Source organism: Oncorhynchus nerka, linkage group LG14 (genome assembly GCF_034236695.1).
Source record: "Oncorhynchus nerka isolate Pitt River linkage group LG14, Oner_Uvic_2.0, whole genome shotgun sequence".
NCBI lineage: Eukaryota > Metazoa > Chordata > Actinopteri > Salmoniformes > Salmonidae > Oncorhynchus > Oncorhynchus nerka.
The window spans coordinates 18,814,730-18,841,087 of NC_088409.1; the positions used below are offsets into that span (position 1 = coordinate 18,814,730).

Genomic DNA, 26,358 nt, shown 5'->3' on the forward strand with positions numbered 1-26,358 from the left:
CACCGTAGGGTTTATTTAGACTACGAAGTGAGCCACATTGTAATATAATTAGCCTAGAAGCCTCAGCCTGGAGCTCCTTTTGTGTGCTAATGAAGACACAGCTGTCTGCCTGGGCCAGACGGCGTGATGAAGGAGAGGCGTCCAGCGTTGTACGGCAGTACGGGTTGTCACCTGTCATCCTCACCATGAACGTCGACTAATTAAATGCATTCTTTCTTGTTCTTGTTCCAAGGGAAGCTGTTCGGTTTGCAAAAGTCTGGACATTAGGTAAAAACTTAAAATGTCTTAAAACAGTCTCCTCAAACTGTCTCTTTAAGTGGTGATGAAGGCTGATCTCTATTAAAAGAGTAAAAAATAAATCTGTCTATATCAAAGTGCCTTCAATTGAAATCAAGGTTAAGTACCCTTTGACCTTTCAGGGCTGCAGTCCCGTTATCATTTTACAGACATACTCATCATAAATGTAGATGAAAATACAAGTTATACACATGGAATTATAGATATACCTTTCCTTAATGCAACCACTGTGTCAGATTTCAAAAAAACTTTACGGAAAAAGCAAACCATGCAATAATCTGAGACGGCACCCAGAAAGTAAATCAAATTATCCGCCAGGTTGGAGTCAACAGAAACCAGAAATCACATTATAAATACTCCCTTACCTTTGATGATCTTCATCAGAATGCACTCCCAGGAATCCTAGTTCCACAATAAATGCTTGATTTGTTCGATAATGTCCATTATTTATGTCCAAGTAGCTACTTTTGTTAGGGCTTAGGTATACAAAACGCTCGTGCAGGTCCATCCGAATGTCGGACGAAAACTTCAAAAAGTTATATTACAGGTCGAAGAAACTTGTCAAACTAAGTATAGAATCAATCTTTAGGGTGTTGTGGAGAGTTCTCCAACTGGAGAATTCCTTTGTGTGTAGAGTTTGGATTTCATCTCAGGTTTTTGCCTGCCATATGAGTTCTGTTATACTCACAGACATCATTCAAACAGTTTTAGAAACTTCAGAGTGTTTTCTATCCAATATTAATAATAATATGCATATATTAGCAACTGGGACTGAGGAGCAGGCCGTTTACTCTGGCCACCTCTGGGCAACTTTCATCCAAGCTACTCAATACTGACCCTGCAGCCATAAGACGTACGGTAAGGGTTATGGTTAAGGTTAGGGTGAAGGTAGGGTTTAAGGTTAGGGTAGGGATGTCACAAGGATGCCGAATAGCACTAACCATGGCTCAATGGATCCATTACCAAGCATTCTGAGCTGGAAGGAAACGGCAAGGATTCTTTCCCAAACACACCAGGCAGGACAGAACTTTCACTCTCTCACACCCTTGTCCTCCATACAGTGAAGGAGAGAGTGCTGATTTCTGAATTACACTGGTACAGAGAGAGAGACAGAGGAGACGGTGGCTACCGGATGATGGGGAGGCTGAGAGAGATCCATTGTCATTTGTTTGGTTTTTCCTGAAGGCTTCTGTCCTACTCTTCCCTGTGGAGCGCTGAAATATCCTCAGCACTCAATGAGAGAAGTAAGTATCTCCTCCGGGGGAGAAAAATGTCCTGAGCCCCAAATGGCCCCATGCCACTGCATTTGGTCATGTCCCCCAGAGAGAGGACACTACCCACTGGTCAGGTCCCTCAGAGAGAGGAAGCTACCCTCTGGTCACATCCCACAGAGAGAGGACACTACCCTCTGGTCACATCCCCCAGAGAGAGGACGCTACCCTCTGGTCACATCCCCCAGAGAGAGGACACTACCCTCTGGTCACATCCCCCAGAGAGAGGACACTACCCTCTGGTCACATCCCCCAGAGAGAGGACACTACCCTCTGGTCACATCCCCCAGAGAGAGGACACTACCCTCTGGTCACATCCCCCAGAAAGAGGACGCTACCCTCTGGTCACATCCCCCAGAGAGAGGACACTACCCCCTGGTCACATTCCCCAGAGAGAGGACGCTACCCTCTGGTCACATCCCCCAGAGAGAGGACGCTAGATAAACCTTCAGAGGAGTTGGATGAAAACAAATCTCCAGTCGGCAACCCACATGAGCTCTGCCTCTCTAACCCACTTTCTCTCTGCTCTGACATATCATCTGGAGAGACATACATTGCAGTGAGTACAGAATCATATCAGAGTGTGATTCCTACAGTCTGAGAAGTCTTAGGTATATAATAATGACCATGTTTCACATTGTATAAATGATTGGAGACAAGCGCAGGAATACGTAATAGGGGGTTTTAATACTCCACCCAAATTACACAACATGCCATGAAAGGCAGGACGAAGCCCAAAACAAACACGTATACAAACACACAGGGATGTAACCCAAACAAAAGAGGTTAAACCTCTAATAAATACAAAGGACGAGACCCAGAATAACAATGCACGGGATGAGACCAGTAATTACACTGCACGGGATGAGACCAGTAATTACACTGCACGGGATGAGACCAGTAATTACACTGCACGGGATGAGACCAGTAATTACACTGCACGGGATGAGACCAGTAATTACACTGCACGGGATGAGACCAGTAATTACACTGCACGGGATGAGACCAGTAATTACACTGCACGGGATGAGACCAGTAATTACACTGCACGGGAAGAGACCAGTAATTACACTGCACGGGATGAGACCAGTAATTACACTGCACGGGATGAGACCGGTAATTACACTGCACGGGATGAGACCAGTAATTACACTGCACGGGATGAGACCAGTAATTACACTGCACGGGATGAGACCGGTAATTACACTGCACGGGATGAGACCAGTAATTACACTGCACGGGATGAGACCAGTAATTACACTGCACGGGAAGAGACCAGTAATTACACTGCACGGGACGAGACCAGTAATTACACTGCACGGGATCCGTAATAACAATTGCATAATACACGCAGCACGAACGCCAAAACACAGGTACTCACAGGACCAACAGACATGGTACCAATGGGGAACAGAGGACACATATACAGTATACAATTACTAATCAGGGAAAATGGTAACCAGGAGTGCGTAATTAGACAGTTCAGTGAAGCCTAGAAGGCCGGTGATGTAGAACTCCGGAACTGGTGCAGGAAGGAGCAGCAGTACTGGGGGAATCTGTGACAGGCATCTAGAAATGGTCATTTTACAAACCTGATTGATGCCTTCGCTACCTAAAAGAAAAACAACCAACGCTATCTAAAAAAAAAACAGCCAACCCCACTTTTAAACTCGCACAACACCTGTACAGCCTACCTGTCTCCCATCCATTGCCCCTCTCATCTCTTTGAATGTGGCCTGATATTCACCAATATAGTCGTGCTTCCCATTGGAGTCCCAGTCCCACACTGTGCACTGAGAGAGAGAGAGAGAGAGAGAGAGAGAGAGAGAGAGAGAGAGAGAGAGAGAGAGAGAGAGAAGAGAGAGGAGAGAGAGAGAGAGAGAGAGAGAGAGAGAGAGAGAGAGAGAGAGAGAGAGAGAGAGAGAGAAGAGATAAGAAGAGAGAAAGAATAGGTTAGAAAAAGTGACTTCAGTTAATGATCAAATACTACGGTGTCAATATGTACATATCACCTAACCCATCTGTGAATGCTGCAGTTGAACAAGATCTCCAGACTGAATGTGATCAACTATGTGGTGTCATGTAGATTCTGGTTGAAAGCCTTTCCCCTGGTGTTCACACTCGTTACAACTCACTGGGACCAGTTTCAGAACTAGAGCAGACTCCCCTGTGATGCTTCTCCATTAATAAATCAGTAAGGCGACATTGCTGGAGTTTTAATAGTCTCATGAAATATAGAACTGAGGATGTGAAAGGCTTTTGACATAAGACAGAGAGAGAGAACATTGAATTTGTGTGTATATGTTTATTTTGTTTAACATTATACAGTTTTAAATGAATCATTACACTTAATTTTTAAGCACACGTTTCATCATAATTTCTTATAAAAAGATCTGTCAGCGGTATTTTGCAGAGGGGGAACACTAACTGGACCAGGCAAAAAGTACCCCCTCAACCCCCTCCCTTTTCTCCTTAGTAAGTGGTTTCTTCCAAGGTGCGCCACCGAGCAAAGATATGCTAGGCAGGTCGCTAGATACTCTTGTGCATGCAGACAGTATCGTCAGTTGAGGAGGAGAGAGAGTGTTGAGTTACATGCACAGCGTTTGATTTGATTTTAGCTGCCAGTGATGGGCAGGAGGTATGTTTGTAAATCGTTGTCCGGGTCGTTGTCCCGTTGGAAGGTGAACCTTCACCCCAGTCTGAGGTCCTGAGAGCTCTTGAGCAGGTTTTCATCAAGGATCTCTCTGTGCTCCATTCATCTTTTCCTCGATCCTGACTAGTCTCCCAGTCCCTGCTGCTGAAAAACCTCCCCACCGCCTGATGCTGCCCCCACCGTGCTTCACCACCAGACGTGACACTTGGCATTCAGGCTAAAGAGTTCAATCTTGGTTTCATCAGACCAGAGAATCTTGTTTCTCAGAGAATCTTGTTTCTCATGGTCTGAAGGTCTTTAGCTGCCTTTTGGCAAACTCCAAACAGGATTTTATATGCCTTTTACTCAGCAGTGGCTTCCGTCTGGCCACTCTACCATAAAGGCCTGATTGGTGGAGTGCTGCAGAGATGGTTGTCCTTCTGGAAGGTTATCCCATCTCTACAGAGGAACTCTGGAGCTCTGTCAGAGTCACCATCGGGTTCTTGGTCAACTCCCTGACCAAGGCCTTTCTCCCCCGATTGCTCAGTTTAGCCGGGCGTCCAGCTCTAGGAAGAGTCTTGGTGGTTAAGAATGATGGAGGACACTGTGTTCTTGGGGACCTTCAATGCTGCAGACATTTTTTGGTAAACTTCCCCAGATCTGTGCCTCGACACAATCCTGTCTCAGAGCTCTATGGACAATTCCTTTGACCTCATGGCTTGTTTTTTGCTCTGACATACACTGTCAACTGTGGGACACAAGTGTGTGCCTTTCCAAATCATGTCCAATCAATTTAATTTACCACAGATGGACTCTAATCAAGTTGTAGAAACATCTCAAGGATGATGAATGGAAACAGGATGCACCTGAGCTCAATTTCGAGTCTCATAGCAAAGGGTCCTAATACTTATGTAACTAAGGTATTTCTGTTTTTTACTTTTAATAAACTTGCAACATTTCTAAAAAACAGTTTTGGCTTTGTCAATATGGGGTATTGTGTGTAGGTTGATGAGTATTTGTATTTATTTAAATATTTTAAAAATAAGGCTGTAACGTAACAAAATGTGGAAAAAGGAATGGGGTCTGAATACTTTCCGAATGCACTGTATATACAGTAACAGTGTGGCAGTTGTACTAAACTCCTAAGGCATAACATTTGTCATAGAATCAATGTGCATCATTCATTAAAATGACATTTGAACAGGTGAAGAGGTAAGCTTAGATAGCCTTCTTTTTTCACTTCTTTTTTTTGTACATAGTATTAGACATAATGATTATGGCTCTAGATTGCAGGAACAAGCTGTTTCAGTTGTTCGAAAAATACTAAATCCTCAGAATTCCAGAGGTGGGCTGGCCAGTCCCACACACACAGCCTTCATCCTCACGTACCTCTAAAATAATGGCTGCATGACGCCACTGTTCGTGTGTGTGTGTGTGTGTGTGTGTGTGTGTGTGTGTGTGTGTGTGTGTGTGTGTGTGTTTAGGTTTCACATGGATCATGGATAAATAAACTGACCTCTGACCCTCATTTGGCCATTAGCTATGCTGAACATTCATCTGAACATACTTCCGGGTTGGAGCGAGCGGTCGCATCCGCACTTCGGTCCGCAGGTTGTATAACTTTTCATTACATTTCATTACATTTCATTATAATACAACGGTTTGATTTGTCTAATCTTAGCAATTTCTTCTTAGCTAGCTACATAGCCGTCATTGTATCAAAGATAATTGCGTAATTATCGTATTTCGTCGTCCTAACGTAGTCTACACTGCTATCTGCCCAGCAGCTAGCCAGCTAGCAAACGTCCACCGTCTACCGAATAGCAGCACTGTAGTAACTATTACACTCAACTGAACGACTTGATTAGTGTAGTGTTAGCTAGCTACATAGTTGTCTTTGCTGTCTTCGTATCCAAGATAATTGTGTAGTTTAGAGTGTGTAGTTTTAGAGTGATTATCTTAACTTACCGAGGTTAGCTAGCCAGCTATTTGTCGTCCTTAACATAGGAGACACTGCTAGCTAGCCAACAGCTAGCCAACGTCTACCGAATAGAACTTCCGCACTCAACAACCCGGTCGCATTCCGCTTCGCTCCACAGGTAGTATCACATTTTCATTTCATTTCATTACAGTACAACGGTTTGATTTGTTTGATCGTAGCTAGCTACATAGCTAGCTACATAGCCGTCTTTGTATCAAAGATAATTGTGTAGTCTAGAGCGATTTTCTAGGTTAGCTAGCCAGCTATTGTCGTTCTTTTAACGCAACGTAACGTAATCAACACTGCTAGCTAGCCAGCTAGCCCCCGAATAGCAGCACTGTAGAAACTATCACACTCAACGGAACGACTTGATTAGTGTAGTGTCAACAACGCAGCCACTGCCAGCTAGCCTACAAAGTCAACACCGCAGCCACTGCCAGCTAGCCTACTTCAGCAGTACTGTATCATTTTAATCATTTTAGTCAATAAGATTCTTGCTACGTAGGCTTAACTTTCTGAACATTCGAGACGTGTAGTCCACTTGCCATTCCAATCTCCTTTACATTAGCGTAGCCTCTTCTGTAGCCTGTCAACTATGTGTCTGTCTATCCCTGTTCTCTCCTCTCTGCACAGACCATACAAACGCTCTAAACCGCGTGGCCGCGGCCACCCTAATCTGGTGGTCCCAGCGCGCACGACCCACGTGGAGTTCCAGGTCTCCGGTAGCCTCTGGAACTGCCGATCTGCGGCCAACAAGGCAGAGTTCATCTCAGCCTATGCCTCCCTCCAGTCCCTCGACTTCTTGGCACTGACGGAAACATGGATCACCACAGATAACACTGCTACTCCTACTGCTCTCTCTTCGTCCGCCCACGTGTTCTCGCACACCCCGAGAGCTTCTGGTCAGCGGGGTGGTGGCACCGGGATCCTCATCTCTCCCAAGTGGTCATTCTCTCTTTCTCCCCTTACCCATCTGTCTATCGCCTCCTTTGAATTCCATGCTGTCACAGTTACCAGCCCTTTCAAGCTTAACATCCTTATCATTTATCGCCCTCCAGGTTCCCTCGGAGAGTTCATCTATGAGCTTGATGCCTTGATAAGCTCCTTTCCTGAGGACGGCTCACCTCTCACAGTTCTGGGCGACTTTAACCTCCCCACGTCTACCTTTGACTCATTCCTCTCTGCCTCCTTCTTTCCACTCCTCTCCTCTTTTGACCTCACCCTCTCACCTTCCCCCCCCCTACTCACAAGGCAGGCAATACGCTCGACCTCATCTTTACTAGATGCTGTTCTTCCACTAACCTCATTGCAACTCCCCTCCAAGTCTCCGACCACTACCTTGTATCCTTTTCCCTCTCGCTCTCATCCAACACTTCCCACACTGCCCCTACTCGGATGGTATCGCGCCGTCCCAACCTTCGCTCTCTCTCCCCGCTACTCTCTCCTCTTCCATCCTATCATCTCTTCCCTCTGCTCAAACCTTCTCCAACCTATCTCCTGATTCTGCCTCCTCAACCCTCCTCTCCTCCCTTTCTGGATCCTTTGACTCTCTATGTCCCCTATCCTCCAGGCCGGCTCGGTCCTCCCCTCCCGCTCCGTGGCTCGACGACTCATTGCGAGCTCACAGAACAGGGCTCCGGGCAGCCGAGCGGAAATGGAGGAAAACTCGCCTCCCTGCGGACCTGGCATCCTTTCACTCCCTCCTCTCTACATTTTCCTCTTCTGTCTCTGCTGCTAAAGCCACTTTCTACCACTCTAAATTCCAAGCATCTGCCTCTAACCCTAACCCCTAACACATATCCATCCACCCACCCACACCCCTAACACATATCCATCCACCCACACCCCTAACACATATCCATCCACCCACACCCCTAACACATATCCATCCACACCCCTAACACATATCCATCCACCCACCCACACCCCTAACACATATCCATCCACCCACACCCCTAACACATATCCATCCACCCACACCCCTAACACATATCCACCCACACCCCTAACACATATCCATCCACCCACACCCCTAACACATATCCACCCACACCCCTAACACATATCCATCCACCCACACCCCTAACACATATCCACCCACCCACACCCCTAACACATATCCACCCACACCCCTAACACATATCCACCCACACCCCTAACACATATCCATCCACCCACACCCCTAACACATATCCACCCACACCCCTAACACATATCCATCCACCCACACCCCTAACACATATCCATCCACACCCCTAACTCATATCCACCCACACCCCTAACACATATCCATCCACCCACACCCTAACACATATCCACCCACACCCCTAACACATATCCATCCACCCACACCCCTAACACATAGCAATCCACCCACACCCCTAACACATATCCATCCACACTAACACCCTAACACATATCCACCCACACCCTAACACATATCCATCCACCCACACCCCTAACACATATCCACCCACCCACACCCTAACACATATCCATCCACACCCCTAACACATATCCACCCACACCCCTAACACATATCCACCCACACCCCTAACACATATCCATCCACACCCCTAACACATATCCACCCACACCCCTAACACATATCCACCCACCCACACCCCTAACACATATCCATCCACAGCCCTAACACATATCCACCCACACCCCTAACACATATCCATCCACACCCCTAACACATATCCATCCACACCCCTAACACATATCCACCCACACCCCTAACAAATATCCATCCACCCACACCCCTAACACATATCCATCCACCCACCCACACCCCTAACACATATCCATCCACCCACACCCCTAACACATATCCATCCACCCACACCCCTAACACATATCCATCCACCCACCCACACCCCTAACACATATCCATCCACCCACACCCCTAACACATATCCATCCACCCACACCCCTAACACATATCCATCCACACCCCTAACACATATCCATCCACACCCCTAACACATATCCATCCACATATCCCATCCACACCCCTAACACATATCCATCCACACCACTAACACATATCCACCCACACCACTAACACATATCCACCCACACCACTAACACATATCCATCCACACCCCTAACACATATCCATCCACACCCCTAACACATATCCATCCACCCACACCCCTAACACATATCCATCCACACCCCTAACACATATCCATCCACCCACACCCCTAACACATATCCATCCACCCACACCCCTAACACATATCCATCCACACCCTAACACATATCCATCCACACCCCTAACACATATCCATCCATATCCATCCACACACCCCTAACACATATCCATCCACACCCCTAACACATATCCACCCACACCCCTAACACATATCCATCCACACCCCTAACACATATCCACCCACCCACACCCCTAACACATATCCACCCACACCACTAACACATATCCATCCACACCCCTAACACATATCCATCCACACCCCTAACACATATCCATCCACCCCCCTAACACATATCCATCCACACCCCTAACACATATCCACCCACCCACACCCCTAACACATATCCACCCACACCACTAACACATATCCATCCACACCCCTAACACATATCCATCCACACCCCTAACACATATCCATCCACACCCCTAACACATATCCATCCACACCCCCTAACACATATCCACCCACACCCCTAACACATATCCATCCACACCCCTAACACATATCCACCCACACCCCTAACACATATCCATCCACACCCCTAACACATATCCATCCACACCCCTAACACATATCCATCCACCCACACCCCTAACACATATCCACCCACCCACACCCACCCTAACACATATCCATCCACCCACACCCCTAACACATATCCATCCCTAACACATATCCATCCCCTAACACATATCCACCCACCCCACACCCCTAACACATATCCATCCACACCCCTAACACATATCCACCCACACCCCTAACACATATCCATCCACCCACACCCCTAACACATATCCATCCACCCACACCCCTAACACATATCCATCCACACCCCTAACACATATCCACCCACACCCCTAACACATATCCACCCACACCCCTAACACATATCCATCCACACCCCTAACACATATCCACCCACACCACTAACACATATCCATCCACACCACTAACACATATCCATCCCACCCTAACACATATCCATCCACACCCCTAACACATATCCATCCACCCACACCCCTAACACATATCCACCCACCCACACCCCTAACACATATCCATCCACCCACAACCCTAACACATATCCACCCACACCACTAACACATATCCATCCACACCCCTAACACATATCCATCCACACCCCTAACACATATCCACCCACACCACTAACACATATCCACCCACACCCCTAACACATATCCATCCACACCACTAACACATATCCATCCACACCCCTAACACACATCCACCCACCCACACCCCTAACACATATCCACCCACCCACACCCCTAACACATATCCATCCACACCCCTAACACATATCCATCCACACCCCTAACACATATCCATCCACACCACTAACACATATCCATCCACACCCCTAACACACATCCACCCACCCACACCCCTAACACATATCCATCCACACACCTAACACATATCCATCCACACCCCTAACACATATCCATCCACCCACACCCCTAACACATATCCATCCACACCCCTAACACATATCCATCCACCCACACCCCTAACACATATCCATCCACCCACACCCCTAACACATATCCATCCACACCCCTAACACATATCCATCCACACCCCTAACACATATCCATCCACCCACACCCCTAACACATATCCATCCACACCCCTAACACATATCCATCCACACCCCTAACACATATCCATCCACACCCCTAACACATATCCATCCACACCCCTAACACATATCCATCCACACCCCTAACACATATCCATCCACACCCCTAACACATATCCACCCACACCCACACCTAACACATATCCATCCACTACCACATATCCATCCACATATCCATCCATATCCACCCCTAACACATATCCATCCACACCCCTAACACATATCCATCCACACCCCTAACACATATCCATCCACACCCCTAACACATATCCACCCACCCACACCCCTAACACATATCCACCCACACCACTAACACATATCCATCCACACCCCTAACACATATCCATCCACACCCCTAACACATATCCACCCACCCCCTAACACATATCCATATCCACACCCCTAACACATATCCACCCACACCCCTAACACATATCCATCCACACCCCCTAACACATATCCACCCCACATATCCATCCACACCCCTAACACATATCCATCCACACCCCTAACACATATCCACCCACACCCCTAACACATATCCATCCACAGCCCTACACACATATCCATAACCATACCCACACCCCTAACACATATCCACCCACACCCCTAACACATATCCATCCACCCACACCCCTAACACATATCCATCCACACCCCTAACACATATCCACCCACCCACACCCCTAACACATATCCATCCACACCCCTAACACATATCCACCCACACCCCTAACACATATCCACCCACCCACACCCCTAACACATATCCATCCACCCACACCCCTAACACATATCCATCCACACCCCTAACACATATCCACCCACACCCCTAACACATATCCACCCACACCCCTAACACATATCCATCCACACCCCTAACACATATCCACCCACACCACTAACACATATCCATCCACACCACTAACACATATCCATCCACACCCCTAACACATATCCATCCACACCCCTAACACATATCCATCCACCCACACCCCTAACACATATCCACCCACCCACACCCCTAACACATATCCATCCACCCACAACCCTAACACATATCCACCCACACCACTAACACATATCCACCCACACCCCTAACACATATCCATCCACACCACTAACACATATCCATCCACACCCCTAACACACATCCACCCACCCACACCCCTAACACATATCCACCCACCCACACCCCTAACACATATCCATCCACACCCCTAACACATATCCATCCACACCACTAACACATATCCATCCACACCCCTAACACACATCCACCCACCCACACCCCTAACACATATCCATCCACACACCTAACACATATCCATCCACAGCCCACACACACTCGTTCATGCTTAAGTGGATATTATGGAATGGAAATCTGACACTGGATTTAGGGGATCAGAAGGACTTTGACCAATGCTTGTCAGCCATCCGCATCTCTCTCTACAGCAACCCCACTTTCCCTCCTTAAGTAACCATGAATACTGCAAGGACAAGAGGGTCATTCCCCTTTAAAGGCCCTGTCTCTCAGCTCCATCCAGATACCCCACCAGGTACACGGTGAGACTCCTCATTGGGCTTGGCAAGGAGGGCTAAATTGGTGTCTTTTCTACACGACTCTCTTTTCCTCTGGTGAAAGGCTCAACCAATTGGGTAGCTGTCCAGTTAACAAGAAGTGATATTCAGGGGGCAGAGAGGTTGAAGGGGAGGGCGGGACTTTCATCCAAAACCATTAGCTTCCCTCATTAACTAGACAGAACTAGAAGAGCTGGGTCATATGGAATCTCTGCTTCAATATCAGAACACTGACATCATCTACTGTCATCTACATCTATATCCACCTGACATGATTACATTTACATTACATTTAAGTCATTTAGCAGACGCTCTTATCCAGAGCGACTTACAAATTGGTGCATTCACCTTATGACATCCAGTGGAACAGCCACTTTACAATAGTGCATCTAAATCTTTTAAGGGGGAGGGGGTGAGAAGGATTACTTTATCCTATCCTAGGTATTCCTTAAAGAGGTGGGGTTTCAGGTGTCTCCGGAAGGTGGTGATTGACTCCGCTGTCCTGGCGTCGTGAGGGAGTTTGTTCCACCATTGGGGGGCCAGAGCAGCGAACAGTTTTGACTGGGCTGAGCGGGAACTGTACTTCCTCAGTGGTAGGGAGGCGAGCAGGCCAGAGGTGGATGAACGCAGTGCCCTTGTTTGGGTGTAGGGCCTGATCAGAGCCTGGAGGTACTGAGGTGCCGTTCCCCTCACAGCTCCGTAGGCAAGCACCATGGTCTTGTAGCGGATGCGAGCTTCAACTGGAAGCCAGTGGAGAGAGCGGAGGAGCGGGGTGACGTGAGAGAACTTGGGAAGGTTGAACACCAGACGGGCTGCGGCGTTCTGGATGAGTTGTAGGGGTTTAATGGCACAGGCAGGGAGCCCAGCCAACAGCGAGTTGCAGTAATCCAGACGGGAGATGACAAGTGCCTGGATTAGGACCTGCGCCGCTTCCTGTGTGAGGCAGGGTCGTACTCTGCGGATGTTGTAGAGCATGAACCTACAGGAACGGGCCACCGCCTTGATGTTAGTTGAGAACGACAGGGTGTTGTCCAGGATCACGCCAAGGTTCTTAGCGCTCTGGGAGGAGGACACAATGGAGTTGTCAACCGTGATGGCGAGATCATGGAACGGGCAGTCCTTCCCCGGGAGGAAGAGCAGCTCCGTCTTGCCGAGGTTCAGCTTGAGGTGTTGATCCGTCATCCACACTGATATGTCTGCCAGACATGCAGAGATGCGATTCGCCACCTGGTCATCAGAAGGGGGAAAGGAGAAGATTAATTGTGTGTCGTCTGCATAGCAATGATAGGATAGACCATGTGAGGTTATGACAGAGCCAAGTGACTTGGTGTATAGCGAGAATAGGAGAGGGCCTAGAACAGAGCCCTGGGGGACACCAGTGGTGAGAGCACGTGGTGAGGAGACAGATTCTCGCCACGCCACCTGGTAGGAGCGACCTGTCAGGTAGGACGCAATCCAAGCGTGGGCCGCGCCGGAGATGCCCAACTCGGAGAGGGTGGAGAGGAGGGTCTGATGGTTCACAGTATCGAAGGCAGCCGATAGGTCTAGAAGGATGAGAGCAGAGGAGAGAGAGTTAGCTTTAGCAGTGCGAGGCGCCTCCGTGATACAGAGAAGAGCAGTCTCAGTTGAATGACTAGTCTTGAAACCTGACTGATTTGGATCAAGAAGGTCATTCTGAGAGAGATAGCGGGAGAGCTGGCCAAGGACGGCACGTTCAAGAGTTTTGGAGAGAAAAGAAAGAAGGGATACTGGTCTGTAGTTGTTGACATCGGAGGGATCGAGTGTAGGTTTTTTCAGAAGGGGTGCAACTCTCGCTCTCTTGAAGACGGAAGGGACGTAGCCAGCGGTCAGGGATGAGTTGATGAGCGTGGTGAGGTAAGGGAGAAGGTCCCCGGAAATGGTCTGGAGAAGAGAGGAGGGGATAGGGTCAAGCGGGCAGGTTGTTGGGCGGCCGGCCGTCACAAGACGCGAGATTTCATCTGGAGAGAGAGGGGAGAAAGAGGTCAGAGCACAGGGTAGGGCAGTGTGAGCAGAACCAGCGGTGTCGTTTGAATTAGCAAACGAGGATCGGATGTCGTCGACCTTCTTTTCAAAATGGTTGACGAAGTCATCTGCAGAGAGGGAGGAGGGGGAGGGGGAGGAGGATTCAGGAGGGAGGAGAAGGTGGCAAAGAGCTTCCTAGGGTTAGAGGCAGATGCTTGGAATTTAGAGTGGTAGAAAGTGGCTTTAGCAGCAGAGACAGAAGAGGAAAATGTAGAGAGGAGGGAGTGAAAGGATGCCAGGTCCGCAGGGAGGCGAGTTTTCCTCCATTTCCGCTCGGCTGCCCGGAGCCCTGTTCTGTGAGCTCGCAATGAGTCGTCGAGCCACGGAGCGGGAGGGGAGGACCGAGCCGGCCTGGAGGATAGGGGACATAGAGAGTCAAAGGATGCAGAAAGGGAGGAGAGGAGGGTTGAGGAGGCAGAATCAGGAGATAGGTTGGAGAAGGTTTGAGCAGAGGGAAGAGATGATAGGATGGAAGAGGAGAGAGTAGCGGGGGAGAGAGAGCGAAGGTTGGGACGGCGCGATACCATCCGAGTAGGGGCAGTGTGGGAAGTGTTGGATGAGAGCGAGAGGGAAAAGGATACAGGGTAGTGGTCGGAGACTTGGAGGGGAGTTGCAATGAGGTTAGTGGAAGAACAGCATCTAGTAAAGATGAGGTCGAGCGTATTGCCTGCCTTGTGAGTAGGGGGGGAAGGTGAGAGGGTGAGGTCAAAAGAGGAGAGGAGTGGAAAGAAGGAGGCAGAGAGGAATGAGTCAAAGGTAGACGTGGGGAGGTTAAAGTGATGACTCCTTGCTGTCCCCAGTCCACCTGGCCGTGCTGCTGCTCCAGTTTCAACTGTTCTGCCTTATTATTATTCGACCATGCTGGTCATTTATGAACATTTTAACATCTTGGCCATGTTCTGTTATAATCTCCACCCGGCACAGCCAGAAGAGGACTGGCCTCCCCACATAGCCTGGTTCCTCTCTAAGTTTCTTCCTAGGTTTTGGCCATTCTAGGGAGTTTTTCCTAGCCACCGTGCTTCTACACCTGCATTGCTTGCTGTTTGGGGTTTTAGGCTGAGTTTCTGTACAGCACTTTGAGATATCAGCTGATGTACGAAGGGCTATATAAATATATTTGATTTGATTTGATTTACTGTATGGATTCTAGATATTCTCAACTCAAGTGTGCAGTTGAAATTACTAAAGAACTTCAAAGAACTTCCACATATCAATAAGATGATGACTGAGACCCAAAGAAAGAGATAGGCCTACGACCCTCCTTTCTAAGCATTTACATACTGTCACCATATGTTAGTTTAGCTGACCGTTCTATTCCACAGATTTGTATAATTCAGCATGACTTTTAGATAGCCCTGGCTGGCAAAGGACTTCGTTAGGAGGGTATGGCTGAATATTATCTGTCTATTGATGGTTGTTGGGAACAATGCTCTTTGCTGCTCGCTGATGTGTCTGTACTTTCCAGCAATAACACCGTTGGGTCCAATAGTCACCATTACTAGCCGAGTTTCAAATATAGCGTTCCCTGACGTTCTAAATGAGCTACCCCTATGATGCTACTATTATGATGCTACCATTATGGTCTACTATTATGATGCTACCATTATGGTCTACCATTATGATGCTACCATTATGATCTACTATTATGATGCTACATTATGGTCTACTATTATGATGCTACCATTATGGTCTACCATTATGATGCTACCATTATGGTCTACTATTATGATGCTACCATTATGTGCTACTAGTATGATGCTACCATTATGGTCTACCATTATGATGCTACCATTATGTGCTACATTATGATGCTACCATTATGATGCTACCATTATGATGCTACCATTACGGTCTACTATTATTATGCTACTATTATGATGCTACTATTTGATGCTACCATTATGGTCTACTATCATGGTGCTACTATTATGATGTTACTACTATGAGGCAACTATTATGATGTTACTATTATGAGACTACTATTATGATGTTACTATTATGAGACTACTATTATGATGTTACTATTATGAGGCAACTATTATGATGCTACTATTATGATGTTACTATTATGATGTTACTATTATTAGGCTACTATTATGATGTTACTATTATGAGGCAACTATTATGATGCTACTATTATGATGTTACTCTTATGATGCTACTATTATGATGTTACTATTATGAGGCAACTATTATGATGCTACTATTATGATGTTACTATTATGATGTTACTATTATGAGGCTACTATTATGATGCTACTATTATGATGCTACTATTATGATGTTACTATTATGAGGCAACTATTATGATGCTACTATTATGATGTTACTATTATGAGGCAACTATTATGTTACTATTATGATGTTACTATTATGAAGCAACTATTATGTTACTATTATGATGCTACTATTATGATGTTACTATTATGATGTTACTATTATGAAGCAACTATTATGATGTTACTATTATGAGGCAACTATTATGATGCTACTATTATGATGTTACTATTATGATGTTACTATTATGAAGCAACTATTATGTTACTATTATGATGCTACTATTATGATGTTACTATTATGATGTTACTATTATGAAGCAACTATTATGATGTTACTATTATGAGGCAACTATTATGATGCTACTATTATGATGTTACTATTATGAGGCAACTATTATGATGCTACTATTATGATGTTACTATTATGAGGCAACTATTATGATGCTACTATTATGATGCTACTATTATGAAGCTACTATTATGATGCTACTATTATGATGTTACTATTATGATGCTACTATTATGATGCTACTATTATTACTATTATGATGTTACTATTATGAGGCAACTATTATGATGCTACTATTATGATGTTACTATTATGATGCTACTATTATGATGTTACTATTATGATGTTACTATTATGATGTTACTATTATGATGTTACTATTATGAACTACTATTATGTTACTATTATGATGCTACTATTATGATGTTACTATTATGTTACTATTATGATGTTACTATTATACTATTATGATGTTACTATTATGATGTTACTATTTATGTTACTATTATGATGCAACTATTATGATGCTACTATTATGATGTTACTATTATGATGTTACTATTATGATGTTACTATTATGATGCTACTATTATGATGTTACTATTTACTATTATGATGTTACTATTATGATGCAACTATTGTTACTATTATGATGTTACTATTATGATGTTACTATTATGTTACTATTATGATGCTACTATTATGTTACTATTATGATTACTATTATGATGTTACTATTTACTATTATGATGTTACTATTATGTTACTATTATGATGTTACTATTATGATGCTACTATTATATTATGATGTTACTATTATGATGTTACTATTATGAGGCAACTATTATGATGCTACTATTATGATGTTACTACTATTATGATGTTACTATGATGTTACTATTATGATGTTACTATTTATGTTACTAGGCAACTATTATGATGCTACTATTATGATGATACTATTATGATGTTACTATTATGTTACTATTTGAAGCAACTATTATGTTACTATTATGATGCTACTATTATGATGTTACTATTATGAGGCAACTATTATGATGTTACTATTATGATGTTACTATTATGATGCTACTATTATGATGTTACTATTATGATGTTACTATTATGATGCTACTATTATGATGTTACTATTATGATGTTACTATTATGAGGCAACTATTATGATGTTACTATTATGATGTTACTATTATGATGTTACTATTATGATGTTACTATTATGAGGCAACTATTATGATGCTACTATTATGATGTTACTATTATGATGTTACTATTATGATGTTACTATTATGATGCTACTATTATGATGTTACTATTATGAGGCAACTATTATGATGTTACTATTATGAAGCAACTATTATGATGTTACTATTATGATGCTACTATTATGATGTTACTATTATGATGTTACTATTATACTATTATGATGTTACTATTATGATGTTTATGATGTTACTATTATGATGCTACTATTATGATGTTACTATTATGATGTTACTATTTGATGATGATGTTACTATTGATGAGGCAACTATTGTGATGCTACTATTATGATGCTACTATTATGATGTTACTATTATGATGTTACTATTATGAGGCAACTATTGTGATGCTACTATTATGATGTTACTATTATGAGGCTACTATTATGATGTTACTATTATGAGGCAACTATTGTGATGCTACTATTATGATGCTACTATTATGATGTTACTATTATGATGTTACTATTATGAGGCTACTATTATGATGTTACTATTATGATGCTACTATTATGATGTTACTATTATGATGTTACTATTATGATGTTACTATTATGATGTTACTATTATGAGGCTACTATTATGATGTTACTATTATGATGTTACTATTATGAGGCTACTATTATGAGGCAACTATTATGATGTTACTATTATGAGGCTACTATTATGAGGTTACTATTATGATGTTACTATTATGATGTTACTATTATGATGTTACTATTATGAGGCAACTATTGTGATGCTACTATTATGATGCTACTATTATGATGTTACTATTATGATGCTACTATTATGAGGCTACTATTATGATGTTACTATTATGAGGCTACTATTATGAGGCAACTATTATGATGCTACTATTATGATGTTAATATTATGATGTTACTATTATGAGGTTACTATTATGATGTTACTATTGTTACTGTTGGCCCCTCCAACACACATCCAACCCTACAGTGACCTCATCACTCATACCCCTAAAGAGCACCACCGTGGCAACTGGGGCTGATTGAAATCTTGGGATGGAGAGGAGAGGTGTGATTGGTAACATGGAGGGATTGGGACAAGAAGTAGGTGGGAGGGAGTTGGGGGTGGGGGCATCGAGAGCTTAACCTCCTCCCACCTCAGCACCACCCTCTCTATCTCCTTGACTGGAGAGGAGGGAATGAAGAATAGAGGGAAGGAGAGAGAGAAAGAGAGAGAGAGAGACTCAGTGCCCCTAAACACAATGAGACACTGCTGCAGCTCATTGTTGGTGCCTAAATGTTTAATGAGAAAGTCTTATTTGTTTAGAGCAGGCCTTTCAGGCGCTCATTAGACTAACTGTAGTTTAATGATTTAGTAATGCCAGGGAGTTAGAAAGGGGGGAAAAGGTAATAATACACACACACAAACAAGCACACACACACACACACACACGAGGCAATAAAGGAAAAGGGGAAAGATGCCGACTATATGAGACAGAGGGAGGGGGGCTGAAAGAGAACACGAGAGGGAGGAAAGAGGAATTATAAAGGTGGTGGGGGCGGGACGTTTGAGAGCCTCTCTCTTTCCACTCCCCTGGTCTAATAGACGTCCCCCGTCTTGGTCCTGTATGATCAGGCCAAGCCAAAAATGACTCGTCTAGAGAGCCCTCAAACTCAACTCTGGACCTCGATGCCAGTTCATTTTTACATTGTTCCCCTCTAATCAGGGACTGATTGACTGGAGAGGAGGAAATGAAGAATAGAGGGAAGGAGAGAGAGACCAATCAGGGACTGATTTAGACCTGGGACACCAGGTGGGTGGTATTAATTATCAAGTAGAACAGAAGACCAGGGGTAAGAGTTGAATACCCCTGCTATAGAGAATCCCCTTCCTCCCTAGTCTAGCCCTCCCTCCTGACTCTAGTAGACAAACCCCTTATAGGATTGAGGCCATGGTGCTGAAATCAGTATTGCTCACCTGCCAGTCAGTCCACTACTGTGGCAAAAGTGCTCAATCAGGTCCCCTGGGCTGGCAAGAAGACATAGAGCCAAGCACATACATACATACAATCAATCAGACACACACATCTATACCTTTAGAGGCCGGTCATGGTCTCCACTGCAGAGGGAATTCAGGGAAGTCTTGAAGGTTTTCCACACCGGGTTAAGGTTGTTCATAACAGTCTGTGAGTGAAACAGGAAAGAGAAAAGTAAATAGGCTAAAGTAATTGGATGGATCCGTTTGAACAAAACGACTGCTGGTTTTACCTCTGTTCTGTGCACAAGCTGTAGCGTGTCGTCATCGTTCATCCTGAAGATCTCCAGGAAAGGGTCTGATTTGCTAAAAAAGTCCTGCATAGAGAGATACACAGTGGGCTTTCAGAAATACATCAACGACCATCTTAATGCCATGCTGAGGGATTGCAATATTTCCCTCCCAACCGCTTTGGCCCTAAAACTGTGAAAGTGGTCAATAAAATAGCTAACGTTGTTGTGAGGAAGATGGTTGTCATGTTGTCCAAATTCATGCATTTATCAAAGTCAACAACACACTGAGGTCCTCTACAAACGCTCCTGTATGTGTATAGGAAATCTACATGGAATATATATTACACATAGAATATACTGTACTGACATCTAACTAACTCTCTGCCACTATATCTCTTCCTGTGAGGCTGGTCTCTCTCCTTCCTGTTCATTGATTCATAGAGCTGAGCTGTGATTTCAATCTGTAGGAGGGTTATCTCTGGTAACTCCCTAGACGGGTGCCAAAACTCCTGAACAGCTAAATTAGCTGAAGAAATACTGTACCTCATACAATACTCCAGACCCTGAGGTTGTAACTCGTTACAGTATACAGCTAAGACGCCTTTCAAATTGTCTTGGTACTTTGACTTATCTAATAAGAACAGCACTGGGAAGTAGAAAATCACAGATTGTTCACAACACTTTTGATCAACAAGTAGAAATGTCAAATTGCAGATTGCATTTCTTCAACAAGCAGGACGTACAGGATGTACTTCAGATACCTGACAAGGCCAAAATCCCCGTCATTGGAAAGAGAAAGAGATGCAGGTATAGAGGACATAGGGAGAGGTGCCTTGTAAGGATCCGCCAACGGCGAGTGGGAAATCTGCCCTTACCATCAGTATTACTCGCCAGCGTGCAATTATTGGACAATAAACTAGAAGAGGTAAGATCACGAATATCCTACCAACAGGACATCAAAAATTTTAATATCTTATGTTTCACCAAATGGTGTCTGAATGACGACATGGATAACATTCAGCTGGTTGTAACGCCCGGAGTGTAGTGGGAAAGAAGTCAGGCGCAGGAAGCAGAGAGTTCAGGGTAGCGCTACTTTTAATGCACCACAACGGTGAACAGACGCCATCCCAAACAAATGCCCCAAACACGGGGGACTTAAACAGTCCAGCAAAATCCAAACACACGGACAACCGTGACATACAGCCGTGTACACAGGTACACTGAAATAATCCTGCACAACCAGCAGGCGGGCGGGTCGGCTGGTAAATAAAACCCAACCAATTAACCTAAACTAAACACAGGTGCAACCAATAAACAGAAAGGGGGAAAAGGAATCAGTGGCAGCTAGTAGGCCGGTGACGACGAGCGCCGAGCGCCACCCGAACAGGAAGGGGAGCCACCTTCGGTAGGAGTCGTGACACTGGTGGGATATACGCTGCACCGGCTAGATAGAACAGCACACTCCGAAGACGAGGGTGGTGTGTGTATATTAGTAAACAACAGCTGGTGCACAAAATCTAAGGAAGTCTCTAGATTTTGCTCGCCTGAAGTGGAGTATCTCATGATAGTGTTCATCTATATTTTTATTTTTTGTGGCTGTTTATTTACCACCACAGATGGATGCTGGCACTAAGACCTCACTCAGTCAGCTGTATAAGGTAATAAGCAAACAGGAAACTGCTCACTCAGAAGCAGCGCTTCTAGTGGCCGGGGACTTTAATGCAGGGAAACATTAATCCATTTGACCTCATTTCTATCAGCATGTTATATGTCAACCAGAGGGGGGGGGGGATTCTAGATCACCTTTACGGCACACACAGAGACGCGTACAAACCTTTCCCTTGCCCTCCTTTGGCAAATCTGACCGTAATTCTATCCTTCTGATTCCTGCCGACAAGCAAAAACTAAAGCAGGAAGCACCAGTGACTCGGTCCGCTTCAGATGAAGCGGATGCTAAACTACAGGACTGTTTTACTATCACAGACTGGAACATGTTCCGGGATTCTTCCAATGGCATTGAGGAGTACACCACATCAGTCACTGGCTTTATCAATAAGTGCATCGAGGAAGTCGTCCCCACAGTAAAAGTACATACATAGCCCAACCAGAAGCCATGGATTACAGACAACATTCCCACTGAGCTAAAGGGTAGGTGCGGAACTCTAACCTGGAAGCTTATAAGAAATCCTACTATGCCCTGCAACGAACCATCAGACAGGCAAAGCACCAATAAAGGACTAAAATTGAATCATACTACACCGGCTCCGATGCTCGTCGGGTGTGGCAGGGCCTGCAAACTATTACAGACTACAAACGGAAGCACAGCCGCGAGCTGTCCAGTGACACGAGCCTACCAGACGAGCTAAATCACTTCTATGCTCGCTTCGAGGCAAGCAACACTGAGGCAACACTGAGGTAGCCGATGTGAGTAAGGCCGCTGGCAAGGCATGTGCTGACCAACTGGCAGGTGTCTTCACTGACATTTTCAACATGTCCCTGATTGAGTCTGTAATACCAACATGTTTCAAGCAGACCACCATAGTCTCTGTGCCCAAGAACACGAAGGCAACCTGCCTAATTGACTACAGACCCGTAGCACTCAAGTCCGTAGCCGTGAGTGCTAGGCTGGTAATGGCTCACATCAACACCATTATCCCAGAAACCCTTGACCCACTCCAATTTGCATACCGCTCAAACAGATCCACAGATGATGCAATCTCTATTGCACTCCACACTGCCCTTTCCCACCTGGACAAAAGGAACAGCTATGTGAGAATACTATTCATTGACTACAGCTCAGCGTTCAACACCATAGTGCCCTCAAAGCTCATCACTAAGCTAAGCATCCTGGGACTAAACACCTCCCTCTGCAACTGGATCCTGGACTTCCTGATGGGCCGCCCAGAGGTGGTAAGGGTAGGTAGCAACACATCTGCCACATTGATCCTCAATACTGGAGCATCTCAGGGGTGTGTGCTCAGTCCCCTCCTGTACTCCCTGTTCACCCACGACTGCATGGCCAGACACGACTCCAACACTGTTGTGTCGTTTGCAGACGACACACAGTGTTAGGCCTGATCACCGACAATGACGAGACAGCCTATGGGGAGACACCTGGCCGGGTGGTACGAGAATAACAACCTATCCCTCAATATAATCAAGACAAAGGAGATGATTGTGGACTACAGGAAAAGGAGGACCGAGGACGCACTCATTCTCATCGAGGGGGCTGTAGTGGAGCAGGTTGAGAGCTTCAAGTTCCTTGGTGTCCACATCACCAACCAACTTGAATGGTCCAAACACACCAAGATAGTCGTGAAAACCTTTCCCCCCCAGGAGACTGAAAAGATTTGGTATGGGTCCTCAGATCCTCAAAAGGTTCTACAGCTGCAACATCGAGAGCATCCTGACTGGTTGCATCACTGCCTGGTACGGCAACTGCTCTGCCTCCAACCGCATGGCACTACAGAGGGTAGTGCGAACAGCCTAGTACATCACTGGGGCTAAGCTGCAAGCCATCCAGGACCTCTACACCAGGTGGTGTCAGAAGAAGTCCCTAAAAATTGTAAAAAGACCCCAGCCACCCCAGTCATAGACTGCTCTCTCTTCTACCACATGGCAAATGGTACCGGAGCGCCAAGTCTTGGTGCAAGAGGCTTCTAAACAGCTTTCACCCCCAAGCCATAAGACTCCTGAACCGGTAATCAAATGGCTACCCAGACCATCTGCATTGTGTGTCCCCTCCCCCAACCCCTCTTTTTACGCTGCTGCTACTCTCTGTTTATCATCTCTGCATAGTCACTTTAACTATACCTACATGTACATATTACCTTAATTAGCCCGACTATCCGGTGCCCGCACACATGGACTCTGTACCCCTGTATACAGCCTCGCTGTTATTTTCACTGTCATTTGACTGTTTTTCACATTTCTTTACCGATCTATTGTTTACCTAATACCTATTTTTTACTTAAAAATTGCACTGTTGGTTAGGGCTTGGAAGTAAGCATTTCACTGTAAGGTCTACACCTGTTGTATTCAGCACACGTGACAAATACACTTTGATTTGATTTGAATTGGGGCCAGCAATGGTCATGATATATCCTGGTCTGGTTATGCACACCTGATGTCTGATCCTAGTACTACAATCAACTTGACTGGATGCTCCAGGAGAAAAATTCTCTCAAAACACCTGCTGATCAGAATAAATCTGCAGTTCCAAAAAGACGAAATCAATCATTTATAAACACGATTCTTACTGATAGGATACTGATAGGAAAGTTAAGAGCACATCGCTTTGATTGATTGCATTTCTCCCTGCAGATGCAATGCTTATTTGCATTTTAGTGCTGGAATAATGTACTTTAGCACCTGTGGTGAGGGAAAACATATTTCAGTTGAAGGAGGACACACACACACACCCACACACACACACACACACACACACACACACACACACACACACACACACACACACACACACACACACACACACACACACACACACACACACACACACACACACACACACACACACACACACACACACACACACACACACACACACAGCATCTTCCATTTAGTGGAGATTAACTCATTTAAATTAGACTGTGATTAGAGATACACTGGGGCTGAGAAAGACACCAGGAGACGTAAAAACATCTCTTGGACTTAACCACAAACACACCACACACACCTCTGCTCTATCTCTCCTTTCTTATCTCCCCATCTGTGTGAGCCAGAACCACAAACACAGCAGGAGAGACTGAGATGGGGAGTTGGGTGGATCATAGATCCTCATTGAGGAGGGATTGGTTCTCTGTATCTAATGTGTTTCTGTTGTAATTATTCCTCTGATGGGATTTTCCCCTTGAAGCATAGCTCTATGTGTATAATCATTGTTCTGAGACCAGTTGATGCCATGGTTAACGGAGAGGATATACACTAATGTAATGCATTCATAATCAATTAACAAGCACAAATTAAACATGTTCTGTAGCGTTGCAACCTTACCTTGTCGTCAAGTTTCCTGGCACTGAAAGAAAGTTCCACATAATCATCATTCCCTGTCAGCTCCTCGGCGGTGACCTGCAGGTACATAACACACACCTGGATCTAATATTCACACACAACTGGTTCTAATATTCACACACCTGGTTCTAATATTCACACACACCTGGATCTAATATTCACAAACACCTGGTTCTAATATTCACACACACCTGGTTTTAATATTCACACACACCTGGATCTAATATTCACACACACCTGGTTCTAATATTCACAAACACCTGGATCTAATATTCACACACACCTGGATCTAATATTCACACACACCTGGTTCTAATATTCACAAAAACCTGGTACTAATATTCACACACCTGGTTCTAATATTCACAAACACCTGGTTCTAATATTCACAAACACCTGGATCTAATATTCACACACACCTGGATCTAATATTCACAAACACCTGGTACTAATATTCACACACCTGGTTCTAATATTCACACACACCTGGTTCTAATATTCACAAACACCTGGTTCTAATATTTACACACACCTGGTTCTAATATTCACAAAC

At 44.9% G+C, this 26,358-nt stretch overlaps 1 protein-coding gene across 2 annotated transcripts in view; it reads right to left on the reverse strand.

Moving 5' to 3' along the window:
* The window catches only part of cpne4a (copine IVa), a 156,610-nt gene that overhangs the window by 70,286 nt on the left and 59,966 nt on the right, over window positions 1-26,358 (reverse strand). For both annotated transcript variants that reach the window (XM_065027662.1, XM_065027661.1), the window contains exons 5-8: window positions 25,788-25,862; window positions 20,775-20,858; window positions 20,601-20,690; window positions 3,263-3,361 (exon numbers count right to left, since the gene is read on the reverse strand). In XM_065027662.1, the coding sequence (XP_064883734.1) occupies window positions 3,263-3,361; window positions 20,601-20,690; window positions 20,775-20,858; window positions 25,788-25,862 (348 nt within the window). The remainder of the gene's footprint in view (window positions 1-3,262; window positions 3,362-20,600; window positions 20,691-20,774; window positions 20,859-25,787; window positions 25,863-26,358) is intronic.